The following is a 25304-nucleotide window of genomic DNA, read 5'->3' as shown; positions in this document are numbered from 1 at the left end:
GCTGTTCTCATTTCTACTGCTTCTCATTACCTTCGTCTTTCTCCGATTTACTCTCAAACTATACTGTGTACACATTAGACTGTTCATTCCGTTCAGCAGATCATTTAATTCTTCTTCTGTTTCACTCAGGATAGCAATGCCATTAGCGAATCGTATCATTGATATCCTTTCACCTTGTATTTTAATTCCACTCCTGAACCTTTCTTTTATTTCCATCATTGCTTCCTCGATGTACAGATTGAAGAGTAGGGGCGAAAGGCTACAGCCTTGTCTTACACCCTTCACAATACGAGCACTTCGTTCTTGATCGTCCACTCTTATTATTCCCTCTTGGTTGTTGTACATATTGTATATGACCCGTCTCTCCCTATAGCTTACCCCTACTTTTTTCAGTATCTCGAACAGCTTGCACCATTTTATATTGTCGAACGCTTTTTCCAGGTCGACAAATCCTATGAAAGTGTCTTGATTTTTCTTTAGTCTTGCTTCCATTATTAGCCGTAACGTCAGAATTGCCTCTCTCGTCCCTTTACTTTTCCTAAAGCCAAACTGATCGTCACCTAGCGCATTCTCAATTTTCTTTTCCATTCTTCTGTATATTATTCTTGTAAGCAGCTTCGATGCATGAGCTGTTAAGATAATTGTGCGATAATTCTCGCACTTGTCAGCTCTTGCCGTCTTCGGAATTGTGTGGATGATGCTTTTCCGAAAGTCAGATGGTATGTCGCCAGACTCATATATTCTACACACCAACGCGAATAGTCGTTTTGTTGCCACTTCCCCCAATGATTTTAGAAATTCTGATGGAATGTTATCTATCCCTTCTGCCTTATTTGACCGTAAGTCCTCCAAAGCTCTTTTAAATTCCGATTCTAATACTGGATCCCCTATCTCTTCTAAATCGACTCCTGTTTCTTCTTCTATCACATCAGACAAATCTTCACCCTCATAGAGGCTTTCAATGTATTCTTTCCACCTATCTGCTCTCTCCTCTGCATTTAACAGTGGAATTCCCGTTGCACTCTTAATGTTACCACCGTTGCTTTTAATGTCACCAAAGGTTGTTTTGACTTTCCTGTATGCTGAGTCTGTCCTTCCGACAATCATATCTTTTTCGATGTCTTCACATTTTTCCTGCAGCCATTTCGTCTTAGCTTCCTTGCACTTCCTATTTATTTCATTCCTCAGCGACTTGTATTTCTGTATTCCTGATTTTCCCGGAACATGTTTGTACTTCCTGCTTTCACCAATCAAGTGAAGTATTTCTTGTTACCCATGGTTTCTTCGCAGCTACCTTCTTTGTACCTATGTTTTCCTTCCCAACTTCTGTGATGGCCCTTTTTAGAGATGTCCATTCCTCTTCAACTGTACTACCTACTGCGCTATTCCTTATTTCTGTATCTATAGCGTTAGAGAACTTCAAACGTATCTCGTCATTCCTTAGTACTTCCATATCCCACTTCTTTGCGTATTGATTCTTCCTGACTAATGTCTTGAACTTCACCCTACTCTTCATCACTACTATATTGTGATCTGAGTCTATATCTGCTCCTGGGTACGCCTTACAATCCAGTATCTGATTTCGGAATCTCTGTCTGACCATTATGTAATCTAATTGAAATCTTCCCGTATCTCCCGGCCTTTTCCAAGTATACCTCCTCCTCTTGTGATTCTTGAACAGGGTATTCGCTATTACTAGCTGAAACTTGTTACAGAACTCAATTAGTCTTTCTCCTCTCTCATTCCTTGTCCCAAGCCCATATTCTCCTGTAACCTTTTCTTCTACTCCTTCCCCTGCAACTGCATTCCAGTCGCCCATGACTATTAGATTTTCGTCCCCCTTTACATACTGCATTACCCTTTCAATATCCTCATACACTTTCTCTATCAGTTTATCCTCAGCTTGCGACGTCGGCATGTATACCTGAACTATCGTTGTCGATGTTGGTCTGCTGTCGATTCTGATTAGAACAACACGGTCGCTGAACTGTTCACAGTAACACACCCTCTGCCCTACCTTCCTATTCATAACGAATCCTACACCTGTTATACCACTTTCTGCTGCTGTTGATATTACCCGATACTCATCTGACCAGAAATCCTTGTCTTCCTTGCACTTCACTTCACTGACCCCTACTATATCTAGATTGAGCCTTTGCATTTCCCTTTTCAGATTTTCTAGTTTCCCTGCCACGTTCAAGCTTCTGACATTCCACGCCCCGACTCGTAGAACGTTATTCTTTCGTTGATTATTCAAACTTTTTCTCATGGTAACCTCCCCCTTGGCAGTCCCCTCCCGGAGATCCGAATGGGGGACTATTCTGGAATCTTTTGCCAATGGAGAGATCATCATGACACTTCTTCAATTACAGGCCACATGTCCTGTGGATACACGTTACGTGTCTTTAATGCAGTGGTTTCCATTGCCTTCTGCATCCTCAAGTCGTTGATCATTGCTGATTCTTCCGCCTTTAGGGGCAATTTCCTACCCCTAGGTCAAGAGAGTGCCCTGAACCTCTACCGCTCCTCCGCCCTCTTTGACAAGGCCGTTGGCAGAATGAGGCTGACTGCTTATGCCGGAAGTCTTCGGCCGCCAATGCTGATTATTTACCAAAATTTAGGCAGTGGCGGGGATCGAACCCGGGACCGAAGACGTTTTGATTATGAATCAAAGACGCTACCCCTAGACCACGGTGCATAGATCCCCTAGAACTTAGAACTACTTAAACCTAACTAACCAAAGGACATCACACACATCCATGCCCGAGGCAGGATTCGAACCTGCGACCGCAGCGTTCGCGCGGTTCCAGACTGTAGCGCCTAGAACCGCTCGGCCACCCCGGCCGGCTGTAAATAGACAGAAGACGGCGCTGCGGTCGGAAGTGCCTATATGAGACAAGAGTCTGGTGCAGTTGGTAGATCGGTTACAGCTGCTACAACGGGAAATTATCAAGATTTTTGAAGTGAGTTTGAAGGTAGTGTTACAGTCGGCGCACGAGCGATGGGGAACAGCATCTCCGAGGTAGTGATGAAGTGGGGATTTTCCCGTACGACCATTTCACGAGTGTACCATGAATATAAGGAACACGGTAAAATATCAAATCTCGGACATCGCTGACGCCGAAAAAAGGTCCTGCAAGAACGGGACCAACGACGACTGAGGAGACTCGTTCAACATGACACAAGTGCAACCCTTCCGGAAATTACTACAGATTTCAATGCTAGGCCATCAACAAGTATCAGATAGCGAACCACTCAACGAAACATCATCGATATGGGCTTTCGGAACCGAAGTCCCACTCGTGTACCCTTGATGACTGCACGACACAAAGCTTTATGCCTCGCCTGGGCCCCTCAACACCGATATTGGACTGTTGATGACTGGAAACATGTTGCCTGGTTGGACGAGTCTCGTTTCAAATTGTATCGAGCGGATGGACGTGTACGAGTATGGAGAAAATCTCATGAATCCATGGACCCTGCATGTCACAGGGGATTGTTCAAGCTGGTGGAGGTACTGTAATGGTGTGGGGCGTGTGCACCTGGAGTGATAAGGGACCCCTCATACGTGCAGATACGACTCCGACAGGTGAAACGTACGTAAGCAACCTGTTTGACCATCTGCATCCATTCATGTCCACTGGCCATTCCGACGGGCTTGGGAATTTCCAGCAGGACAATGCGACATCCCACGAGTCCCGAATTGTTACCGAATTGCTCCAGGAACACTCTTCTGAGTCTAAACACTTCGACTGGCCGCCAAACTCCCCTGACATGAACATTAATGAGCATATCTGCAATGCCTTGCAACGTGTTGCTCAGAATAGTTCTCCAAAGCCTCGTACTCTTGCGCGTTTACGGACAGCCCTGCAGGATTCATGGTGTCAATTCCCTCCAGCACTACATCAGACATTAGTCGAGTCCGTGCCACGTCGTGTTGCGGCACTTCCGCATGCTCGCGAGGGCCCTACACGATATCAGGCAGGTGTACCATAGTCTTTGCCTCTTCTGTGTTATATATCACTAGATAATTATTACTTTTGAACGTCTTAACCCCCAAACGTTAATACGATCAGTAAATTAAGAAAAAGACTCATTCATGAAAGAATGCTATTTCAAGTTCCTACAGCCCCACGAACCACAGACAATGCCGAAGGGGGGTAGCTTGCGTGCCTCAGCGATACAGATAGTCGTAACGTACGTGCAACCGCAACGGATCGGTATCTAATTATGAGGCCAGACAAAAACGTGGGTCCTGAAGAGAGGCAGCAGCGTTTTCAGTAGTTGCTGCGGCAAAAGTCGGGATCATTGAGTGATCGTAACATCAACCAACATGACCTTGTTACACTGGTAATGTGAACGGCTGAAAGCAAGAGGAAGCTATAGCCGTTACTTTCACTGAGGACATGCAGCTCTGTTATGTGGGTAAATGACGATGGTATCCTCTTGGGTAAAATATTTCGAAGATAAAATTGTCCCCTATTTCATTTACGGAAACGGACTACTCAGGAGGATGTCGTCATCAAGACAAACAAAACTGGCATTCCACGGATCGGAGCGTGGAATATTAGATCCCTTAATCGGGTACGTAAGGCACAAAATTTAAAAAGGGAAATGGATACATTTAAAAATGGTTCAAATGGCTCTGAGCACTATGGGACTTAACTTCTGAGGTCATCAGTCCCCTAGAACTTGGAACTACTTAAATCTAACTAACCTAAGGACATCACACACATCCATGCCCGAAGCAGGATTCGAACCTGCAACCGTAGCGGTCACGCAGTTCCAAACTGAAGAGCTTAGAACCGCACGGCGACACCGGCCGGCGGTTACATTGAAGTTCATACAGTGGGGTTAGTGAAGTTTGGTGGCAGGGTGAACAGGACTTCTGGTCAGATGATACACAGTTACAAATACAAAATCGAACATAGGTAATGTAATAGTTGGTCTGATAATAAGAAATGGGAATGTGAGTAAGCTGCTACGAACAGCCTAGTGAACCCAGTAGGAAAAATAAGACACGCAGCCAACACCCACCACAGGAGTACAAGTTTATATGCCAACTAGCTATGCAAATGATGAATGAGAGAATGTATGGTGAGATAAAAGAAATTATTCAGACAGTTCACGGAGACGAAACTTTAATTTGATAAATTGCCACAATTCGGTAGAAGGAAGAGAAGGAAAAATTGTAGGACTATGGAAGAAATGAAAGAAGAAGGCGCTTGGCAGAAATGTCCACAGAGTACAATTTAATCATCGCCAGCACTTGGTTTAAGAATCATGACTGAAGGTTACATACGTGGAAGAGATCTGGAGACACTGGAAGTTTCAGATTGATTACAAAATGATATGACACATTTCGGAAGAAGATTTTAAGCTGTAAGACACTTACAAGGGCAGTGCGTACTGTGAGCATAATGTATTGCTATATGTTATGAACTTTGGATCAAAACCGAAGAATTTGCTAATTGGCTAGAAATTAAGGAGATGGGACCTGGATAAGTTGGAAGAACCAGAGGTCGCTGAGAGTTTCAAAAGGAGCATTCGTCAACGATTGACTGAAACAGGGGGAAGGAATACAGTAGAAGACGAGAGGGTAGTTTAGACAGAGGAAATAGTACACACAGCATAGTATCAATTTGGCTTAGTTGAAATCTCTGTATATCACAGAAGATATCAATTTTAATAAACGAAGGGAGAAAATATAAAAATGAACCACATGAAGCAGGTGAATGGGAACACAACGTCTAAAATGTGAGATTGACAGAGAGTGCAAAATGGCTAAGCAGCAATGGCTAATGTACAAATGTAAGGATATTGAAACACGTGTAACTAGGAGAAAAATAGATACCGCTAGCTGAGATGGAAAACCACAACTAACCAGAGAAGAGAAGGCCGAAAGGTGGAAGAAGTATACAGAGGGGCTATGCGAGGGAAATGAATTTGAAGGCAATGTTATAGAAGGAGAATAGGAAATAAATGAAGGTGAGATGGGAGATATGATACTGCGAGAAGAATCTGTCCGAACACTGAGGATCTACGTCGAAATAAGGCCTCCGGAGTACCCGCGTGACTTTAAGAAGAACGTAATAATTGCAGTTGGAAAGAAAGTAGGTGGTGACAGGTGTGAATATTAACGAACTACCAGTTTAATAAGCCATGGCTGCAAAATTCTAACACTGTTAGAAACCGATCTCGGTGAAGATCTGTTTGGGTTCTAGAAAAATGTCAGAAGACGCGAAGCAATACTGACCCTACGTCTTACACCTTAAAAGATAGATAGAACTTGTATAGAAACCAGACGGCAGTTATATGAGTCGAAGGGCATGAAAGGGAAGCACTAGTTGAGAAAGGAGTGAGACAGGATTGTAGCCTATCACGGATGTAATTCAATCTGTACATTGAGCAAGCAGTAAAGGAAGGCATAGACAAATATGCAGAAGAAATTGAAGTTCCAGAAGACGAAGTAAAAACATTAATTTGTCAGTAAGTGTCATATCAGTGCACACTCTGATGCACGGCGAAAATTTAATTCTAAAAATTTTGAGGTTGTTATCAGAGATAGCACGGGACTTGGAAGTGAAGCTGAGCGGAATGGACAGTTTCTTGAAACAAGGATATAAGATAAACATCGACAAAAGCAGAACTAGGGCAATGGAATGTAGTCTAATTAAATCAGGCGATGCTGAGAGAATTAGATTAGGAAATGAGACACTTAAACTAGTATACGATTTTAGCTACTTGGGTAGTAAAATAACTGATGATAGTCGAAGCAGTGAGGGTATAAAATGTAGACCGGCAATGGCAGGAAAAACGCTTCTGAAGAAGAGAAGTGAGGTAACATCGAATATAAATTTGTATGTTAGGAAGTCTTTTCTGAAGGCATCTTTCTGAAGTGTAACCTTGTACGAAAATGAAATGTGAACGATAAGCAGTTCAGATAAGAAGAGAGTGGAAGCTTTTGGAATGTGATGTTACAGACGAATGCTGAAGATTAGATGGGTAGACTACGTAACTAATGAGGTGATACTTAACAGAACTGGGGAGTAAAGAAATTTGTGGCATAACTTCACTAAAAGAAGGGATCTGAGACATCAAGGAATCGTCCATTTAGGAGTGGAGGGAATGTTGGGGTAGAAACTGCAGATGATGTCGATGATGATGATGATGAGGTCCCATACTCCGAGGAGCGTAGGGGACGATGCGGAAAACCCGCACCGCCGTACTAGGCAAAGTCGTAGCGGAGGTGGTTTGCCATTGCCTTCCTCCAACCGTAATGAGGATGAATGATGATGAAGACGATGCAGACGACACAACACTACCCAGTCATCTCGAGGCAGGGAAAATCCCTGACACCGCCGAGAATCGAACCTGGGACCCCGCGCGCGAGAAGCGAGAACTCTACCTCAAGACCACGAGCTGCTGACAGAAACTGCAGAGGTAGACCAAAAGATGAATACAGTAAGCAGATTCAGTAGGACGTAGATTGCAGTAGTTACTCGGAGATAATGAGGCTTGCACAGGATAGTGTAGCATGGAGAGCTGTACCAAACCAGTTTTCGGAAGTAAAACCGCAACAACAACATACCCACATCATGTTCAACGCCATATCATTTGCATACTGTCTTTAACGCAATGGTCCTAAAATATGAAAATTATTGGGAGTCAGGTTGGAGCCGTATGAAGGGCAATGCTGAGTCGTATCATCTAGAGCGTACAACCCTATAGTACATCTATAAAATTGTGCGTTGGATGTATTGGGTGGCCAAAAATCATGGGAAGACACTGGGACACGAGTCGGTTCTCGGCTACCGAAGCCTTTGGCCTCAAATCGGTGGGCGATTAGGCTCAAAAGCAGACCATCCATGGTCTGTGCGGCGGTTTACGTGTGTCGAAACACTGTCTCTACCATACTGAAGATCCACAGTAGAGAATGTAGATCTTGGAAACCCGAATCCCTGAATAATCAACTATACGCCATGAGCACTCCGTCTTGCACCAGTTATCATCTTACTTTAAAAGTCAGTTGACGCGCGACGTCCTGCTATTTTCATTACAAACCTGTCTATAACAGAATGTTCGGATATAGTTAATACACTCGTGTCATACGCCAACATTCGGGTGTCATACACGACATCTTCAAATGTAGCAGTCCCTCTGTTGTCTTTAGACCACTCATTTTTTATTTTCTATAACTAGAGGACATCCTCAGTTTTTGAATCATCGAACAGACCAATTCATTTGCATCAGTCTTTTTCAATCTGTGAAGGTGCCCAAAATAAAGTTTCGCAGGATTAGACAAGCATATTCATATATTTTTGTATCAAAAGTATGTTTCGTATATTTCTTATTATTTCGTGAAAACAATCAGTCAACAGCGGAACGTAATGACGCACGAATTTCCACGCAAGGAATCTAAAACTAATCTCGTTCCATTTTAGAGATTTGCTTACACTGTTTGATTTCGTTATTAGGTACAACACAGTTAAACAGGCCGTTTCTCACATCGCTTTTTTTCCGTAGGAGAAAGACAGTCGACAACTAATGGAAACAATAGTTAAATGTAAACTGAACGTGAACAGACGTTTGAAGATGAAACTGTCAGTTCGAAAACGATAGGTGCTATTTGTGTAAATAAATAACACTATTAACAGTGACTGGCTGCTGTTTTCTTCTTCGTAAGGATCAAGTTTACACTAAAATGTACGTCCGTTAAGGACCTGGAAGAGTATTGGTTGTGTTTATCTTTCCACACGTTATGACGCTGTCAATATTGCAATGCAAAGATCACGATAAGAGACGTACGATTTCTTTTTCCCGTAATCCGTTAATCAGTTCATCAGACTTTAACTTGAAACGACGTAATCAATCATATTCGTGTACTGATGACATCACGCTAAAGTAAAGACTAAATCTCCCTAACTTGAAATTCATGTTGCTAATGCTTGTGAACGAAGATAAAAAAACGACAATGAAACCAAGTGTTACCTTTCATGAAATTGTCTAAACGCTTCAAAATCTGTCCAAACAACGCCGCCAATGTTTTAATTTCGTTTAAATACAAAATATAGCATTTCTAAAATACTTCTCACAGTACAAATGGATAATATGTGGTCTGCGGAGTTTGAAATTAAGGGAGTTTGTTCTCTCTGAAAATACATAAAAAACGAATGTTTTAGCTTAAAATGTTTTATGGGTGTCTACTTTATTATACTGTTCATCCCAAGTTGGCCAGAATATCCGTTACCGAGTTACAAAACAATCTGTGAAAAAATACCTCCCAAGACCGTTCACAGCGAGAAGAAGAATAGTCAATACTGCCGCCAGTGTGGCAGCATGTAATTTCAACGACAGCCTAACAGGCATTATGGAAATTATGAAAGCGCTCGACCTTTAGATCGGACCAGTCTGTTACAACTTCTGCACAAAAGCGGGTGAAAAGCGTATCGAGCGAGCAGAGCAGCGCATGACAGAAGCTGTCAAAGAGGCTCGCAGTACCAACATACCCACGAAGAGGAGTGAGGGGGGATCTCCTTTTTTATCTGGAAGGACTGATGTACGGTCCCGCGATCGCTGACTAGAGGTGTGTTTAACTTAACTACAAAAAATGTAAACCAAAACTTCAAACTCATTTTTCTCGAAACCATATTTCCCAAATCCCCGGGAAGCTAGTCTTAAGAACAGTACATATGATTATCATCGGAATTTGATGACGGTGTTCTAAATTGAATTCTCTATCAGCGTACGTAGCCATTTTGTGATATTATCAAAATATCTTTCCGTATACGCTACTGTCTCGACTTTTTTGGCGAAATGAATTATATTTATTTCAACAAGTCACCATTTTGTTTGACCTTCATATTTTTTTCAGTTATCCTCCGTACTGAAAATTAGTTACACAAATTTATTTTCTTACAGATCTACTACGAGTGCTTCAGGAATTCCTGTCGACGACGAATGTTGTGGCTGCAAGGGGCTCATTAACCGGTGCTGCGGTTACAGGGAGCAGCTTCCGATGTAGGGTCAAAAATTTCTTAAAGGCAACAGTGTAAGGAATAAAACTATATCATCAGATTTAATATTACTTTTTATTTACTCGTAAAAATACACTGACGCAAAAAAAATCGCTACACCAAAAAATAATGAATATAGTAATGAAGTTTCGAGAATACATTTGCCTAGGTAACACATGTAAGTGACTAACATTGAAAGATCACAGGTTAATGTAAGCGGGAGATAAGTCGTTTCAAATGTGAAATGGCGGTACATTAATAACCGGTGTAACCGCCAGAACGCTGAGTGCAAGCACGCAAACGCGCGTGCATTGTGTTGTACAGATACCCGAAAAAAGACCCGTCGTCCAGAGGCAGCGTCTTTCATTCATAAACAAAACGTCTTTCTGTCCCAGGTTCGAATCCCTCCGCTGCTTAAATTTTGATTAAGAATCAGCATTGGCGTCCGAAGACTTCCAGCATAAGAAGTCACCCTCAATTCTGCCAACGACCTTGTCAAAGAGGGCGGAGGAGCGTACAGACGTTCAGGGCACTCGTTTGTTCTAGGGGTGGGAAACTGCCCCTACAGGCAAAAATCAATTAGCTCTTTATTCACATGAAGCGTTAAGTGCTATTGACAAGGGAATTCAGATCGATTCCGCATTTCTGGATTTCCGGAAGGCTTTAGACACTGTACCACACAAGCGGCTCGTAGTGAAACTGCGTGGTTATGGAATATCGTCTCAATTATGTGACTGGATTTGTGATTTCCTGTCAGAGAGGTCACAGTTCGTAGTAATTGACGGAAAGTAATCGAGTAAAACGGAAGTGATTTCTGGCGTTCCCCAAGGTAGTGTTACAGGCCCTCTGCTGTTCCTTATCTATATAAACGATTTGGGAGACAACCTGAGCAGCCGTCTTAGGTTGTTACCAGATGACTAATAAAGTCATCAGAAGATCAAAACAAATTGCAAAACTATCTAGAAAAGGTATCTGAATGGTGCGAAAATTGGAAGTTGACCCTAAATAACGAAAAGCGTGAATTCATCCACATGTGTGTTAAAAGGAATTCGTTAAACTTCGGTTACAAGATAAATCAGTCTAATCTAAAAGCCGTAAATTCAATCAAATAACTAGGTATTACAATTATGAACAACTTAAATTGGAAGGAAAACATAGAAAATGTTGTGGGGAAGGCTAACCAAAGACTCCGTTTTATTGGCAGGACACTTAAAAATGTAACAGATCTACTAAAGAGACTGCCTACACTACGGTTGTCCGTCCTCTTTTAGAATACTGCGGAGTGGTGTGGGATCCTTACCAGATAGGACTGACGGAGTACATCGAAAAAGTTCAAAGAAGGACAGCGCGTTTTGTATTGCCGCGAAATATGGAACAGAGTGTCACAGAAATGATACAGGATTTGGGCTGGACAAGATTAAAGGAGGGCGGTTTTCGTTGCGACGGAGTCTTCTCACGAAATTCCAATCACCAACTTTCTCCTCCGAATACGAAAATATTTTGTTGACACTGACCTACATGGGAAGGAACGATCACCACGATAAAATAAGGGAAAACAGAGCGAATTGTGAAGGTGGTTCGACGAACCCTCTGCCAGGCACTTAAATATGATTTGCAGAGTATCCATGCATATGTAGATGATGTCAGTTTGTGTGATGGAGTTTCATGCCTCTTGCACTTGTTCGCTCAATAAAAGCCACGGTTAATGCTGACTGTGAATGACGCTGGAGTTGTCGTCCCATATGTTCTCGACTTCAGACAGATCTAGCGATCAAACAGGCCAAGGCAATATTCCGACACTCTGCAGAGCATGCTGGGTTACAACAGCGATATGTGGACGGGCGTTATCCTGTTGAAAAACAGACCCTGAAATGCTGTTCATGAATAGCAGTACAACAGCTCGAGTCAAAGACGTCCAAATCTGCAACCATGGTGCGTGGGACAACTACGAGAGTACCCCCGCTGTCATACAAAATCGCAGCCCAAACCATAACTACAGGTGTAGGTCCTGCGTGTCGAGCGCGCAGACAGGTTGGTAGGATGTTCTTAAGTGACCTCCTCCTAATCGGCCATCACTGGCACCGAGGCGAACCAGCTATCATCGACAGACCTCCACCCTACTCTCCAATAAGCTCTCGCTTAACACCTGTTTAGTAGCAAATGGTGCTGTTTGGTGTCAATGAATGCAAGTTACAGGGCGTCTGTCTCGGAGCTGTCCTTGAAGTAACAGATTTGTAACCCGTCGTTGTGTCACTGTGGTGCCAACTGCTGCTCAGTTTGCTGCTGCAGATGCAGTACCATGCACCACAGCCTTACACCCGAGGCCCACGAGAAAGACCGGCCGCGGCGCGTACATCACGAAGGTAGTCCTGAACTCGCTCGCTCAGCTCAGCAGACAAAACGCGTTTCTAAACCTGTTAACTCGCAGCTAGGCGTGTAAATACTAACGAGAATTGCATCTTCCACTGGAATCTGCTATTATGAAGTCTTGCTGATTAACAGTACTACAGCAAAATTTAATTTAAGATCAATACTCGATATAAATGGTATAACGGCTTGTTTACAGCGTTCAGTCACTTCTGCTTAACAGTTCTCATTATGTGGTGTCACCGCCAGACACCACACTTGCTAGGTGGTAGCCTTTAAATCGGCCGCGGTCCATTAGTATACGCCGGACCCGCGTGTCGCCACTGTCAGTAATTGCAGACCGAGCGCCACCACACGGCAGGTCTAGAGAGACGTCCTGGCACTCGCCCCAGTTGTACAGCCGACGTAGTTCACTGACCAATACGCTCTCATTTGCCGAGACGATAGTTAGCATAGCCTTCAGCTAAGTCATTGCCTACGACCTAGCAAGGCGCCATAACTTTGATAATTAATATTGTGAAGCTTGTATCATCAAGAGCGATGTGCTATAAATGTGGACTAAAGTTAAGTATTACAAGATTTTCGTACTTTATTGCAATTCTCAAGACATTGTCCTGTTCCAGACCTCACGCCAATCTGCGTGAGCTTAACGCGTGCCTTTCGGCTACTTCCGAGTGGCGTGGCTGTCTTGCTACGCCACTACACATTACATGCTGGAAGTGGTGCGTTATGCAACTGATAATCATTTTAGCATGATTTTATTTTATTGTACGCCAGTGCAGCCGTAACAGATTATAAGTAGGCCCATGGACTTCTCATCATTATAGGACTAATAACAGTAAGATTCCATAATAGCGGATTCCAGTAGGAGATTCAGTTTTCGTTTGTACGGACACGCCTAGTTACGAGTTAACAGGTGTAGAAATGTAGTTTGTCTGCTGCTTTAAGCGAGCGAGAGATGGCAGGACTACCTTCGTGACGGACGCTCCGCGGCCTGTCTTTCTCGTAGGCCTCACTTAACACCAAACACGATGGTCTTCTGTCGGTAGTGCCCCGTGAACAGCGCTGCCAGCAGTTATGTACAATGGCTACATTCCTGCCAAGTATTTCTGCAATATCGTAGAAGGAACATCCAGCTTTTTGTAGTACTATTACACGACCTCGTTCCAACTCAGGCGGGTGTTGATAATGGCGTCTTTTTGCCTCAAAGGCATTCATACTAACGTCAACCCACCTTGTCCGATCTCACAGGTAACAAACGCTCACCACCGTTATATCGTGTATTTAAAGCAAACTTGATTTGCATCCTCATAGTGGTGCTCTTGTCCGCAACTCGTGGTCTTGCGGTAGCGTTCTCTCTTCTCGCGCACGGGGTCCCGGGTTCAATTCCCGGCGGGATCAGGGATTTTCACTGCCTCGAGATGACTAGGTGTTGTTGTGTCGTCTTCATCATGATCATTCATCCCCATTACGGTCGGAGAAAGGCAATGGCAAACAACCTCCGCTAGGGCCTTGCCTAGTACGGCGTTGCGGGTTTCCTGCATCGTCCCCTACGCTCCTCGGAGTACGGTACCTCATCGTCATCATAAAAAAAAAATAATAAAAAAATAATAAATGGTTCAAATGGCTCTGAGCACTATGGGACTTAACATCTGAGGTCATCAGTTCCCTAGAACTTAGAACTACTTAAACCTAACTAACCTAAGGACATCACACATATCCATGCCCGAGGTAGGATTCGAACCTGAGACCGTCGCAATCGCACGGTTCCGGACTGAAGCGCCTAGAACCGCTCGGCCACAACGGCCGGCTCATCGTCATCATCAGTGGTGCTCTTAGCGCCGTTCTTATGCGACTGGCGCGAAATTGGAATAGACACCATCTTTCAGATGTAGAAGTACGCCTACCAAGTTTAGTTTACGTCCCAGAACTCCATCTTGGTACTGGAATTTTTTCTCCGTCAGCGTAATAACTAAAATCACCTACTTTTCGCGCGATTTCTACGAACACGTTGTCACAATGCAGTTTGTGCGTTGAATTCAACTGCGAAATTGTTTATTGTTTGTCACACTTATAGGAAGGAGGTGGAGTTGCGGTGTTGGAAAACTGGTATTTTTTAAATTACATGATCTACAGTAATGAGACCGATCAAATGCAAAGCATTGAAAATTATGGGTTGTGCTATAGCGGCACTTTAAAGTAGCGCAGAAGCGAATACGTTCAACCCAAGCTATATATCGATTTCATACGGTATCAATAAATTTTATGAGTCTTCAAATCTGTGGGCACTCTCTTTAGCACGCAAAGTTCTTAAAATTGTTACCTGAGCAGGTTTGCAGCCTTCACACACAATATATTTCCACTCGTAATGTCCTCTCTGCAAGACAAATAAGGCAGGAATGCGTGAATGTTATGAAGAGAGAAATATGACGTCATGGAGAGGGGCAGAAACGGTGGAGGATGGGGGAGGCTGCTTGCACGCTGACTAGCAGCTACAGTGTATTCACGCTAGATTGGAGCGTTACGTGGTCATAAAGCAAACTCCCATCAGCAGTTCCACAAATGAATGTGCCAGTCACTAACGACGGGACCTACGCACTGAACCCGTCGCCTCGCAGATCAGCGGCGTAATCTTAATCATTCATATGCACTACGGGCTGTTGTCGGAAGAGTAACTGCGGATTCACAAGCAAACAGTGGCGCTCGGGCAACGTGATGCTCGGCCGCGCACGGCGCTGCGTACTTATTGTGACTGCGGGCTCTGCCGCAAACATTTGTGAACTCTGGCATGAAAGGGCCGGGAATTGCAAGTCAGCGCACAAACATGCAGATGGCATCAAGCCGCGAAACAGCTGCTGCGTGAAACGCAAAAGGACACCCTACTACGTCTCATTTCTGTTGTCCGGCAGAATCACTGGTGCGCCAACTGTATTGTCGACTCTGATCACATAACGGTTCACAAATATTTCTGAAGTTCCCTCATCTGTTCACGACGGTGCAGAGATAGCAACATACCCGAATACTGCACATTTTACACCACTACCTCAAGCGGAAACACACAAGTAAAATTGCGTGGCTACTGGAGCTGAACCACGGTGGATGGGGTAATTATTCAGGGGGGTCATGCCTCCACCAAATAATATTTTACTAAAATCGTTTATATTTTTAGATATATCAGTTCCATAGTTCCTCACCTAACTTTCGGAAAACGAAGTGTCACGAAAACTAATCGTCTCAAAAATTATAAGGAATGCTAAAACATGATAATCTATGTTTAATACATAATACGCGGGTAATCCCAAAAGTAAGGTCTCCTATTTTTTTATAAGTACATAGACCTGTTTATTTCAACAACGGTTTAAATCAGTTTACAGCTTGAACATTTAGCTGTTTTTCGACATAATCACAACATCTGTCGATGCATTTTTGTAGACGGTGTGGCAGTTTTTGTATGCCCATGTCATACCAGCTCGCCGCCATGCTGTTCAGAAAGTTATGAACCTCTTCTTTCACCTCCTCTTCGGAGGTGAATCGCTGGGACCATAATTAACGCTGACAGGTACTGTGAGACTCTGAAAAAACTCAAATGGGCAGTTCAGAACCGGAGAAGAGGAATGTTGAGCAAGGGCGTACACATTCTCCATGACAACCCTCGCCCACACATCGCTCGGCAAACCGTTGCTCTCGTGCAATAGTTTCAGTGGAACATGATCACCCACCCACCCTATAGTCCTGACTTGGCGCCCAGTGACTATCACCTGTTCCCTAGGTTAAAAGAACATTTGGCCAGAAAGAGATTCGGCTCCGACGACGAGGTGAAAGAAGAGGTTCATAACTTTCTGAACAGCATGGCGGCGAGCTGGTATGACATGGGCGTACAAAAACTGCCACAACGTCTACAAAAATGCATTGACAGAAATGCTGATTATGTCGAAAAATAGCTAAATGTTCAAGCTGTAAACTGATGTGAACCATTGTAGAAATAAACAGGTGTATGTACTTATAAAAAAATAGGAGACATTACTTTTGGGATTACCCTCGTACATTACAGTTGCTCGCCTGAGTGCTGGATCACGTGGATGCACTTGCCTCTTGACCTGCTGCGGAGAACATTCCAGCCAGGAACAAGTAGCACATTCACAGGCAGGCTGAACCCGCTGCCAACAAATCCGATACGTTATTTATACATACAATTATTTATTTCATTTTGCATACAGTAGCCACACAGATTATATTATTACTAGCTGTGCCCGGCATGTGCAGCTGCAATGACTCTCTTTCTTTCCAAGCTGGTACACATATGCAACGCAGACACATTTACGTACACACCATTATAAATGAATGAGAACGATTTTTTGTGCATTAAATTACACTTGAAAAAGTTTATTCAAATGCTTTGGACTATACAATAGTTTTGGTCTGTCTGTCTTCGGCAGAAACAAATTTCTCGACTGTCCCACTCGTGAGCATGCAATATACATATATTTACATACATTTAACAAATTCCTCACGTGTTTGTACATATATTTCATCCGTGTCCCTAGCAGATTTCACCACGCAGTTTCATCCGAATTCTGAGGAAACTTGTAATTCTGCTAATAACTGAATGCAGTTTCGAGAAAAAGAAGTGTCCTTGGAAACTGTCCGACACATTGCTCTTTTACGCCATGGGATTTTAGAGAGGACGCTAATGTACCTGCGGTGTTTAGTTGGGCGGCATTATCTTTGACCCCGAAACACTATGTGGCTCAAGTATTGAACAACGAAAATGGGACACTAATTGCACTTCATAATTTTTAAGCATTGCAAGTCAACTTATTACAGGAAAGAAATACAAATAGGTCGTTTCTTTACGTTTTCGCTTCTCACCCCTTCTCATCATCACTCCCACCTCCAGCGGGTGTTTAGACCAAATTTGGTTGAAATTGCTCCAGGCGTTCTTGAGTTATGCTTTAACATCACGCCTTTTCGCCCCGACCCCTCGGACTTAGCGATACTAGAGGTGTCCTATGAACTCAGTGGATTTTTTCAGACAGCAAATGACATGTGTATTAATTTTGATAGAAATTCTTCCAAGCATTACGGAGACACACTCATATGTCTGTCTGCCTCTCTCTCTCTCTCTTTTGCCGTCCCCACCCCAACCCCAATTCTACAGTTGAAACATCAAAGTGAGTGTCACCAATAAGCCTAGTGACCCTGAATACTATGGAATTGCTACTAGTATCGGTCCCAACCCCAATTCTAGGGTTGAAACATCACAGTGACTGTCACCAATAAGCCTAGTGACCCCGAATACTATGCATTTGCTACTAGTATCAGTCCCAACCCCAATTCTGGGGTTGAACCATCACAGTGACTGTGACCAATAAGTCTAGTCACCCCGAATACTATGGATTTGCTACTAGTATCGGTCATTATCAAATATTTTTACTTATCATGTCTTCACAGTATTTTTATTTAAATAATAAGTCATATATGTAAAAAATTGACTGAAACTGCTCCAGACATTCCTGACTTAAGCTTCTATGGTTGGTTGGTTTTTTGGGGAAGGAGACCAGACAGCGTCGTCATCGGTCTCATCGGATTAGGGAAGGATGGGGAAGGAAGTCAGCCGTGCCCTTTCAGAGGAACCATCCCGGCATTTGCCTGGAGTGATTTAGGGAAATCACGGAAAACCTAAATCAGGATGGCCGGACGCGGGATTGAACCGTCGTCCTCCCGAATGCGAGTCCAGTGTCTAACCACTGCACCACCTCGCTCGGTAAGCTTCTATGTTACCACTTTTACAGCCCCATCCCTATGAGCAGTAGGTGGTTCTTACCACCATAGAAATCTCCACAGACACAAGCACAGTGTACCAATATTTCATCATAATTGAATCAATGATACTGGAATGTACAGAAGAAGAACAAACAAATAACAGAAGAAAATAATGACTGCAGTTTTAAATTTTACATGTGAAAGAGTGTTTAAACATTATCAATAAAATGTCAAAGAAAATGGTTAGAAACAATAGCAGTGCTAAGTGCTAACTGAAATACTGCTAATGGTGGCATGTATATTTAAATCATATGTTGTGAAGATTGTGATGTCAAAGCAGTGAGGCTCTGTTGCTATTATAGTTCCCACTTCAACTGCAAGATACATGTAAAATAGAACCAATGTAAACAAATTGCTATTTCTATCATTACTATTATTAAAACATTTACACATTTTATTTTTATTATTCTTAAAATCATAGGAATCTGTGGTACGTGACAAATAGGGATAATAGAAAATTATATTTGAGAGAAAAATAGGGAAGAGGGGGCGGGGGTGCAGAAAATATGGAACTATGATCCCCTCCAGATATCTGAATCCTGGATACATGCATGTATGCATGTGTTTGAATGCTTATCCTTATTCCATTAAAAGCAGACATACAAAATCCAAGATGTTTGTATCTAGATTATCAATTAACAGATATGGAAAGAAGGTACTACTGATACATGAATGCACATCCCCCCCCCCTCGCATGAAAATACAGTTCTAATCAAGAAACAACACACAATGCTGCAAAACAAGAAAACTGAGGCAAACAAGGAACAGAAATGGTAGGAAATAGATAACTAGAATACAAACTCAAGAGCATGTTAGGATGAAACTACAGGTCCTGTATATCCCACATAGAAAATGAGACCAACTAAGGCTGCACAAGAATAAATAAATTTAAAAACTTTACATTGATGGAACATGAAGTAGATGCAGGGTCCAGGATACAGACATTCAGAAGTGAAGAAAGGTGAACAGTGGTGCCTACTGTACAGAGGTATTTAAACAGTTATTCTTCCAGCAATATATACCAAATGGAACACGAAGAAACCCCAGTGAGTGTTACACAAGCAAGTACCTTCTGCCATGAAATTCACAGTAGTTTGCAAAGAATGGATGTAGATGATCACAGAGATTAAACCAAAGAAAGTAATTTTTATCACTCAGTCAGTTTTTTGCAGACAGTTCTCTCTTTTTTCCTGACAAAATGTAATTAAAGGTGGAGAAAACACTCTATTATTTTTCCTTTCACGATTATTACAATTATTGTGCAGTGGCAAGAACCCACAGGAAAACTACATTCACTGAATTTTCCATTGGTGCTTGGCAGAGCACATCCCTTAATGTATATTTATTCGACCACAAACCAGCTTTCAGCTTCTTAGGTCCTACTCTCACATATTTTCACAAGTGTTACACTCTGTATACAAATTTTGCACTTGGGTACATCCAGTGGCCCTCTCAAACATGATGCCCCATGTGGCCACTTCTGCTGCAGTCCCTGAACGCACACATCACATTCTGTAAATCCAATCACGAAGGATAGAACTCAAGATGTGGATCGAGGCAAGTTCTACTGTGTATTATGACTACTGCTAATCTTCTCACACTGATAGTTGTGGGAATTACTTATATATTACTTTACATACGTATTCTACCAGAAAAATAGCTACTTTGGGAAAAGGCATTTTCCTTCTTGTACATTACTCTGTTGCTGCTTTTTACTTCAAACAAAGCATTTGTGTAACATTACAAACACCACTATCAGCTCTCTGTATACGATACTGATAAAGTCAAGATATAACTAATACAGATATTAGAGTTATGCAGAATTTACGGCCCTGGGTCCAAATGTTCTGATAAATTGCGGGAGGTGTGATTAATGTGGTATTCTTTATCTTTTTTTCGCTTTTTTTAATATTTAGGGATTTTCAGCAACTCCCTGATGTCTAACGGTATCATGCTACAGGTCATTCCACAAGAGCATAACATGACATTCTGAATGCCAGAGAGGGATGCACAGTATGTATAAAATTATTTAATCACTAGTACTGTGGTAGTGAACTGCAACATTCATCCTAAATTCACTCTTCATATTAACTACAGTAACTACTCCTTCCCTGCTGAGTAGTATATTATAAACTTTATTTTTCTGTGAAATCATAATTACTTTGGTTCAATGGCAGCATTTCTACAGCAACTGTTTAAATTATTTATTTTAGGGCAAATTATCTTTTCCATGCTTGAATTTAGTAGTAATATAAGGAGCATTCAAAAAGAAACGAGCTGGAGTCTGGAATGAGCAAAGCAGTGACAGGAGGGTAATATCGAGGCATATGTGGTTCTGTCCAGAGCGTGGAAGTTCACAGCCCATTGCTAGAGGGCACGTGTGCACGTCATGTGACTATACAGAGCTAGCAGCAGCATGCATCAATTGTCCAACACTGCCAGTCGCAGGTTCTGCTGACATTCTTCTTTGACCAAGATGGCCCCCTTTTGATTCCCTTCCTGCAGCACGGGACAACAATGAATGCCCAGCATTACTCAGAAACCTTGACCAGCCTTAGAAAAGTGATCAAATCAAAATGACCAGGCAATCTCACCCATGGGGTCATTCTGCTCCAAAACAATGCAAAGCCTCATACAGCCAACACAGCTGCGACACTCCTGCAGAAATTCAAATGAGAGGTTCTCAGCCACCCTCCATACAGTCCGGACCTCTCTGCCTGTGATTACACCATTTTTGGTACCCTCAAAAAGGCTCCGAGGGGCAAACGATTCACCTCGGACGACGATGTCCAGCTGTACATGTGGAACTGGTTAACATCGCAGCTCCAGTAATTTTATGAGATAGCCATTCACCACCTTGTGTCACAGTGGGACAAGTGTCTCAACAGCCAGAGTCAATACTTCTAACATACAGGTACTGGTTTCTGTAACTATGCCTCCAGCTCGTTTCTTTTTAACACCCATTATATAAACAATGAACAAGAGCTATTGTCAGTAAAAATTTAAACTTATAAAAATTTATTCATAACTTTTGCATTATGTGGACCCATGGTAGCCTAGTCAGTAGAGTGCTCTACTGACCCCGGAGTCCAGCCCAGGAGGTCCCAGTTTGAAACCAGGGTAAGGGCAAGCATTTTTCCTCATGCCATTCCCTCCGGGACAGCTGTCAAAATGAGTACTGGGGATCTTTCCAGAAGATCCACCACCTAGTTCTGCAGGAAACAGAAGGGCTGCATTCTACCCACAGTTGGGCCAATAGTACAGTCCTGAGGTTACATCACAGACTTTATGTTTTACCAATTGCATTACGTAACTGCCAATCACTTGGTATGTATCAAAGATATAGTGCACTTATTCACTTTTACATATGTTCAGTTACTGGGTGTGGATCATTTTCTGAGGGGCTATTCTGACAGCTGTTTCACTGATGTCTACGTCCATGACCATTAGAAGGTAAGTTCATGTCGTTCTTTACGATACAAAATACAACAGGAACAGCACAAACTGTATAATTTACTGTTTTTCTTTTTAGTGCTGTTTGTTACAGCTACCATGGATTAAATAATTTTTCTACATGTGACAGCAAAACTTATCTGAAAATTGGTCTGTGTAAGACAACAGTGTACAATCGTATAGGACATTACAGATGATAATTGAAATGATAAAAAATGTTTTAATATAAATTCTACTGGTGACTGTCCACACAAATCGTTTATTAATAATCTTATGCAATCATGGTGCCTAATGATTTGGCCATATACGGATAGAGGAATTGGTAAGTATCAGAAAAGAAATTTATGGCACAACATTACTAAAAGAAAGGGACAGTTAATATTTTAATATGAGAATGTAATGACAGTGGAACTGTAGAGGGAGATGATAGCTTGGCATAAACAGGTTCAAAAAGGATATAGGTTACAGTAGTTATGCTGAAGAAATTAAGAGACTTAACCAGTTTTTGGACTGCAGACTTGAACAACATCTAAATTAATTTATCGATGTATTTTTCAAAAAGATTCTACTGCAGGTGTAGTTGATGACTGAGCTTGACTTAGAAACAGTGTAATAATAAAATTTTTCATTTCTTAACACCATGTACATTAATTGTAATCTGAGCTCCAAATAAACATCACTCTACTATGTAGATTTTCACTAACTTCAACGGGTAAGTAAATATTGTTTGATCATTACCATCGAAATGGAAAACATTAACACTGTCCAGTTGCATACCATAGCACATAAGTATAAGGAGTTTTCAAAAATCTAAGTGTGACATCAATTTTTATGGACCTACTACTGTTTCGTACAACATTTTTTATACACAACATAGTGCACCAGCGTCAAGGCTAAAAATACCTTATTTGAACATGTTGTTAATGACACTGACATGATGGAAAGCTACATATTATTTGGCTCTGACTGTGTACTAGTCTCACTGTTCTTTGTATATGCAAGCATGTGTCACTGTTGGGAAAGAAACATATTCATATATAGCAACATAACAGCACAGTTGGTGGCACGATAATTAAGAAGTATATAGGTGAACAAAATAAAAAAAGAGACAAGTAGGCCTATCAATGTTTTAAGACAATATGAGCTGTGAACATAAATGCTTTCTTTACTGGAACATTATTGTCCAATGATTATCTGAGGTTACGTATGTATTTCAGTCGCCTCATTACTAACTGAAATTTGTTTTTAAGGAAGCAGAGAGAAATATGTCACACCTTCCAAAATAAAGACAACACTAACTGTCGAGAAAAGCTAGGGTAGGAGCACCTGAGGAATTAGGACAAGACACCTAGTGAATCATACAACCTTAACAACAACATCAGACAGTACAGAATTTTACATTGGTTGCAACAATGTAATACAGGTAAACACAGTAAACTATGGAAGCCAACAATGAAAATTTAATACATTATTTTGTGGGAGCATAGTTTTCCTCTAAAACAAAAACCAAAAATTGCTTGAATACTTTTCACTTTTTCACTGTGCCAGCCTTCACATTCAGATATGCATTCCTTATATCTGATCATGTTAATCACCTAAACAAATACATAGTATGAACTTTGAAACACATTTCACTTTAAACCATGAAAGTAATACATCTCAGCTCACAAATTAAAAAAGAAAATCCTTTACACTGTGAAATAGCTAAGGGTAGGAATACGTCAATAATATGGATTCTACAGTGTCTCACATAACTGTATTTTTTTTCTTTAAAAGATAGTCATATCAAAAAAGTAGTTACGAGGCAACTGTTTCCATGTTCTAGAAGTAGAACCACTAAGAATAAGATAAGTATGAGTACAAGCAGTTTTCAGTGCACTGCATGTGGTATGGAGTACCCACATCCATATAAGTAATGTTCTACAGAAACTGAAACTACAGTCTTTCAGTGATATTTCTTACTTACTTTTCCAAGCAAGAGAACACAAAAACTATTCATGCCCACACTAAGTGCACTCTTGTTGTTACTTGTATTCACTCACATCTGAAGTTTCAATCTTATTCAAAATCTCTTCTCAGTACATACTGACATCCACTTTAACTTTTTGTTAGCTAAATAATTTTCTCCCAAGAAATATAGTTTACACAATCTTGTCTAAGTTTCAGGAAAATACACTGAAATCTGCTACTTGGTTTTAAAAACAAAAATTCCCTGACATATGTAAACAATGAACTATCAGAACTACTTAAGATATGATAGAAGGCCTATTACTCGAACTCCATCGAATTTTCATCACGAGTCTGTGGATACACAAACGAGACAGCTTTCTAAGTGTGTAATGAAAAGAAGTGACATACATAAGACAGTACTGAAAAAAAAACTTTATTGCCACTGTGGGATACAATTTTTGAACTCATAATCAACAGAAGCAATGGAAACGCTTTTAAATGGCACTCTCACCATTCAGTGACACTCTAAGGTATGGAATTTCGTCTAGAGAATAACATTCACTACCAGACACTTGTATTCAACGAACTCAGTATAAATTAAACACTTTAATGCCATGTTTATATTCAGCAATAAATACTCCACTATTCTGCTACAACAGATTGGTAAGGACAAGATTCTTTCCAATAATACTATCAAGTTCACTGAACATATGCCAGCAGCTGAACATAACTCAAGCAAAAATAAAAAAATTGCTTACCTGTCTCTTGTCCATTCTTTGCAGCTTCTCGTCCTGTAGATATTTCAGGTATAATGTTCTTGCGAGGGATCCATTTGGTCTGTAGATTCTCTCGTAATCGAAGTTAGACGTAAGACTGCTGCCACTTCCGTCAAAATGTTGTACGACTTGAGTATTACTAGCATCAATCGTTGTGTTCTGTGATAAACATGTGTTACAGTTTTCGTAATTGCTGCACAGTTCCATGATATATTTTTCTGCAAAAACACTTAGTTCATCTGATGAAATTTGGTAGACTCAGGAATAAGCTACAGTTTAACTTAAGGCGAATTTTCGGATGTCAACAACGAATGCAAAGTAGTAGCTTTCGTAAAACGCACAAATATTACTGTCTGAAAATTATGACAGTCAATCACAAAGATACTAATTCATTAACGGAAGAACCAAGAAGAACAAATTCAAGCTAAAACAAGATGTACTAAATAAATTACCGATAATTACGCGAAACGTCAATGTTTACTAACTTTGTGGAGCCATATTGCGACCGTTGTGCGCCCTTGCGGAGAGAGCATGAACGACACAGACAAGTGACGGAGGAAGTGCCGGGAGAGAAGCGGTGAACAGCTGTTCACTCATCGTACTCTCGCAGAATATGACACCTTCTGCAACCGCATTGTATTAAAGGCGACAATGAAAATATGCTGTTCCAGCAGTGCCTTACCCAGCTTTACTACTTCTAGTATGATAAAAGAAAAAAACAAATAAGTTAAATATATTTCAATTCTTTTAATTTAAATCTGTGTTTCACACTAGAATGTCGTGTTCCCAGTTTGGCACAGCTTTGCCACAGGAAACACGAAAGCGGTCGAAGACGTCCGTCTTCTGGTCGACTCCTGATCGTCGTCAGAAGGAGGCTAGTTTTTGATTACGCAAAGACTTCTATTATTTGGAAAAGATC

General features: G+C 41.6%; 1 protein-coding gene across 1 annotated transcript in view; it reads right to left on the bottom strand.

The window, feature by feature from the left end:
- The window catches only part of LOC124605985 (protein-L-histidine N-pros-methyltransferase-like), a 304349-nt gene extending 279431 nt beyond the window's left edge, over positions 1-24918 (bottom strand). Inside the window, exons 1-2 of the mRNA XM_047137949.1 lie at positions 24871-24918; positions 24368-24544 (exon numbers count right to left, since the gene is read on the bottom strand). Of these exons, the coding sequence (XP_046993905.1) occupies positions 24368-24544; positions 24871-24918 (225 nt within the window). The remainder of the gene's footprint in view (positions 1-24367; positions 24545-24870) is intronic.
- Positions 24919-25304: the final 386 nt, after the last annotated feature.

The sequence above is a fragment of the Schistocerca americana genome, chromosome 3 (genome assembly GCF_021461395.2).
Source record: "Schistocerca americana isolate TAMUIC-IGC-003095 chromosome 3, iqSchAmer2.1, whole genome shotgun sequence".
NCBI lineage: Eukaryota > Metazoa > Arthropoda > Insecta > Orthoptera > Acrididae > Schistocerca > Schistocerca americana.
This window is presented reverse-complemented; position numbering and strand designations above follow the sequence as displayed.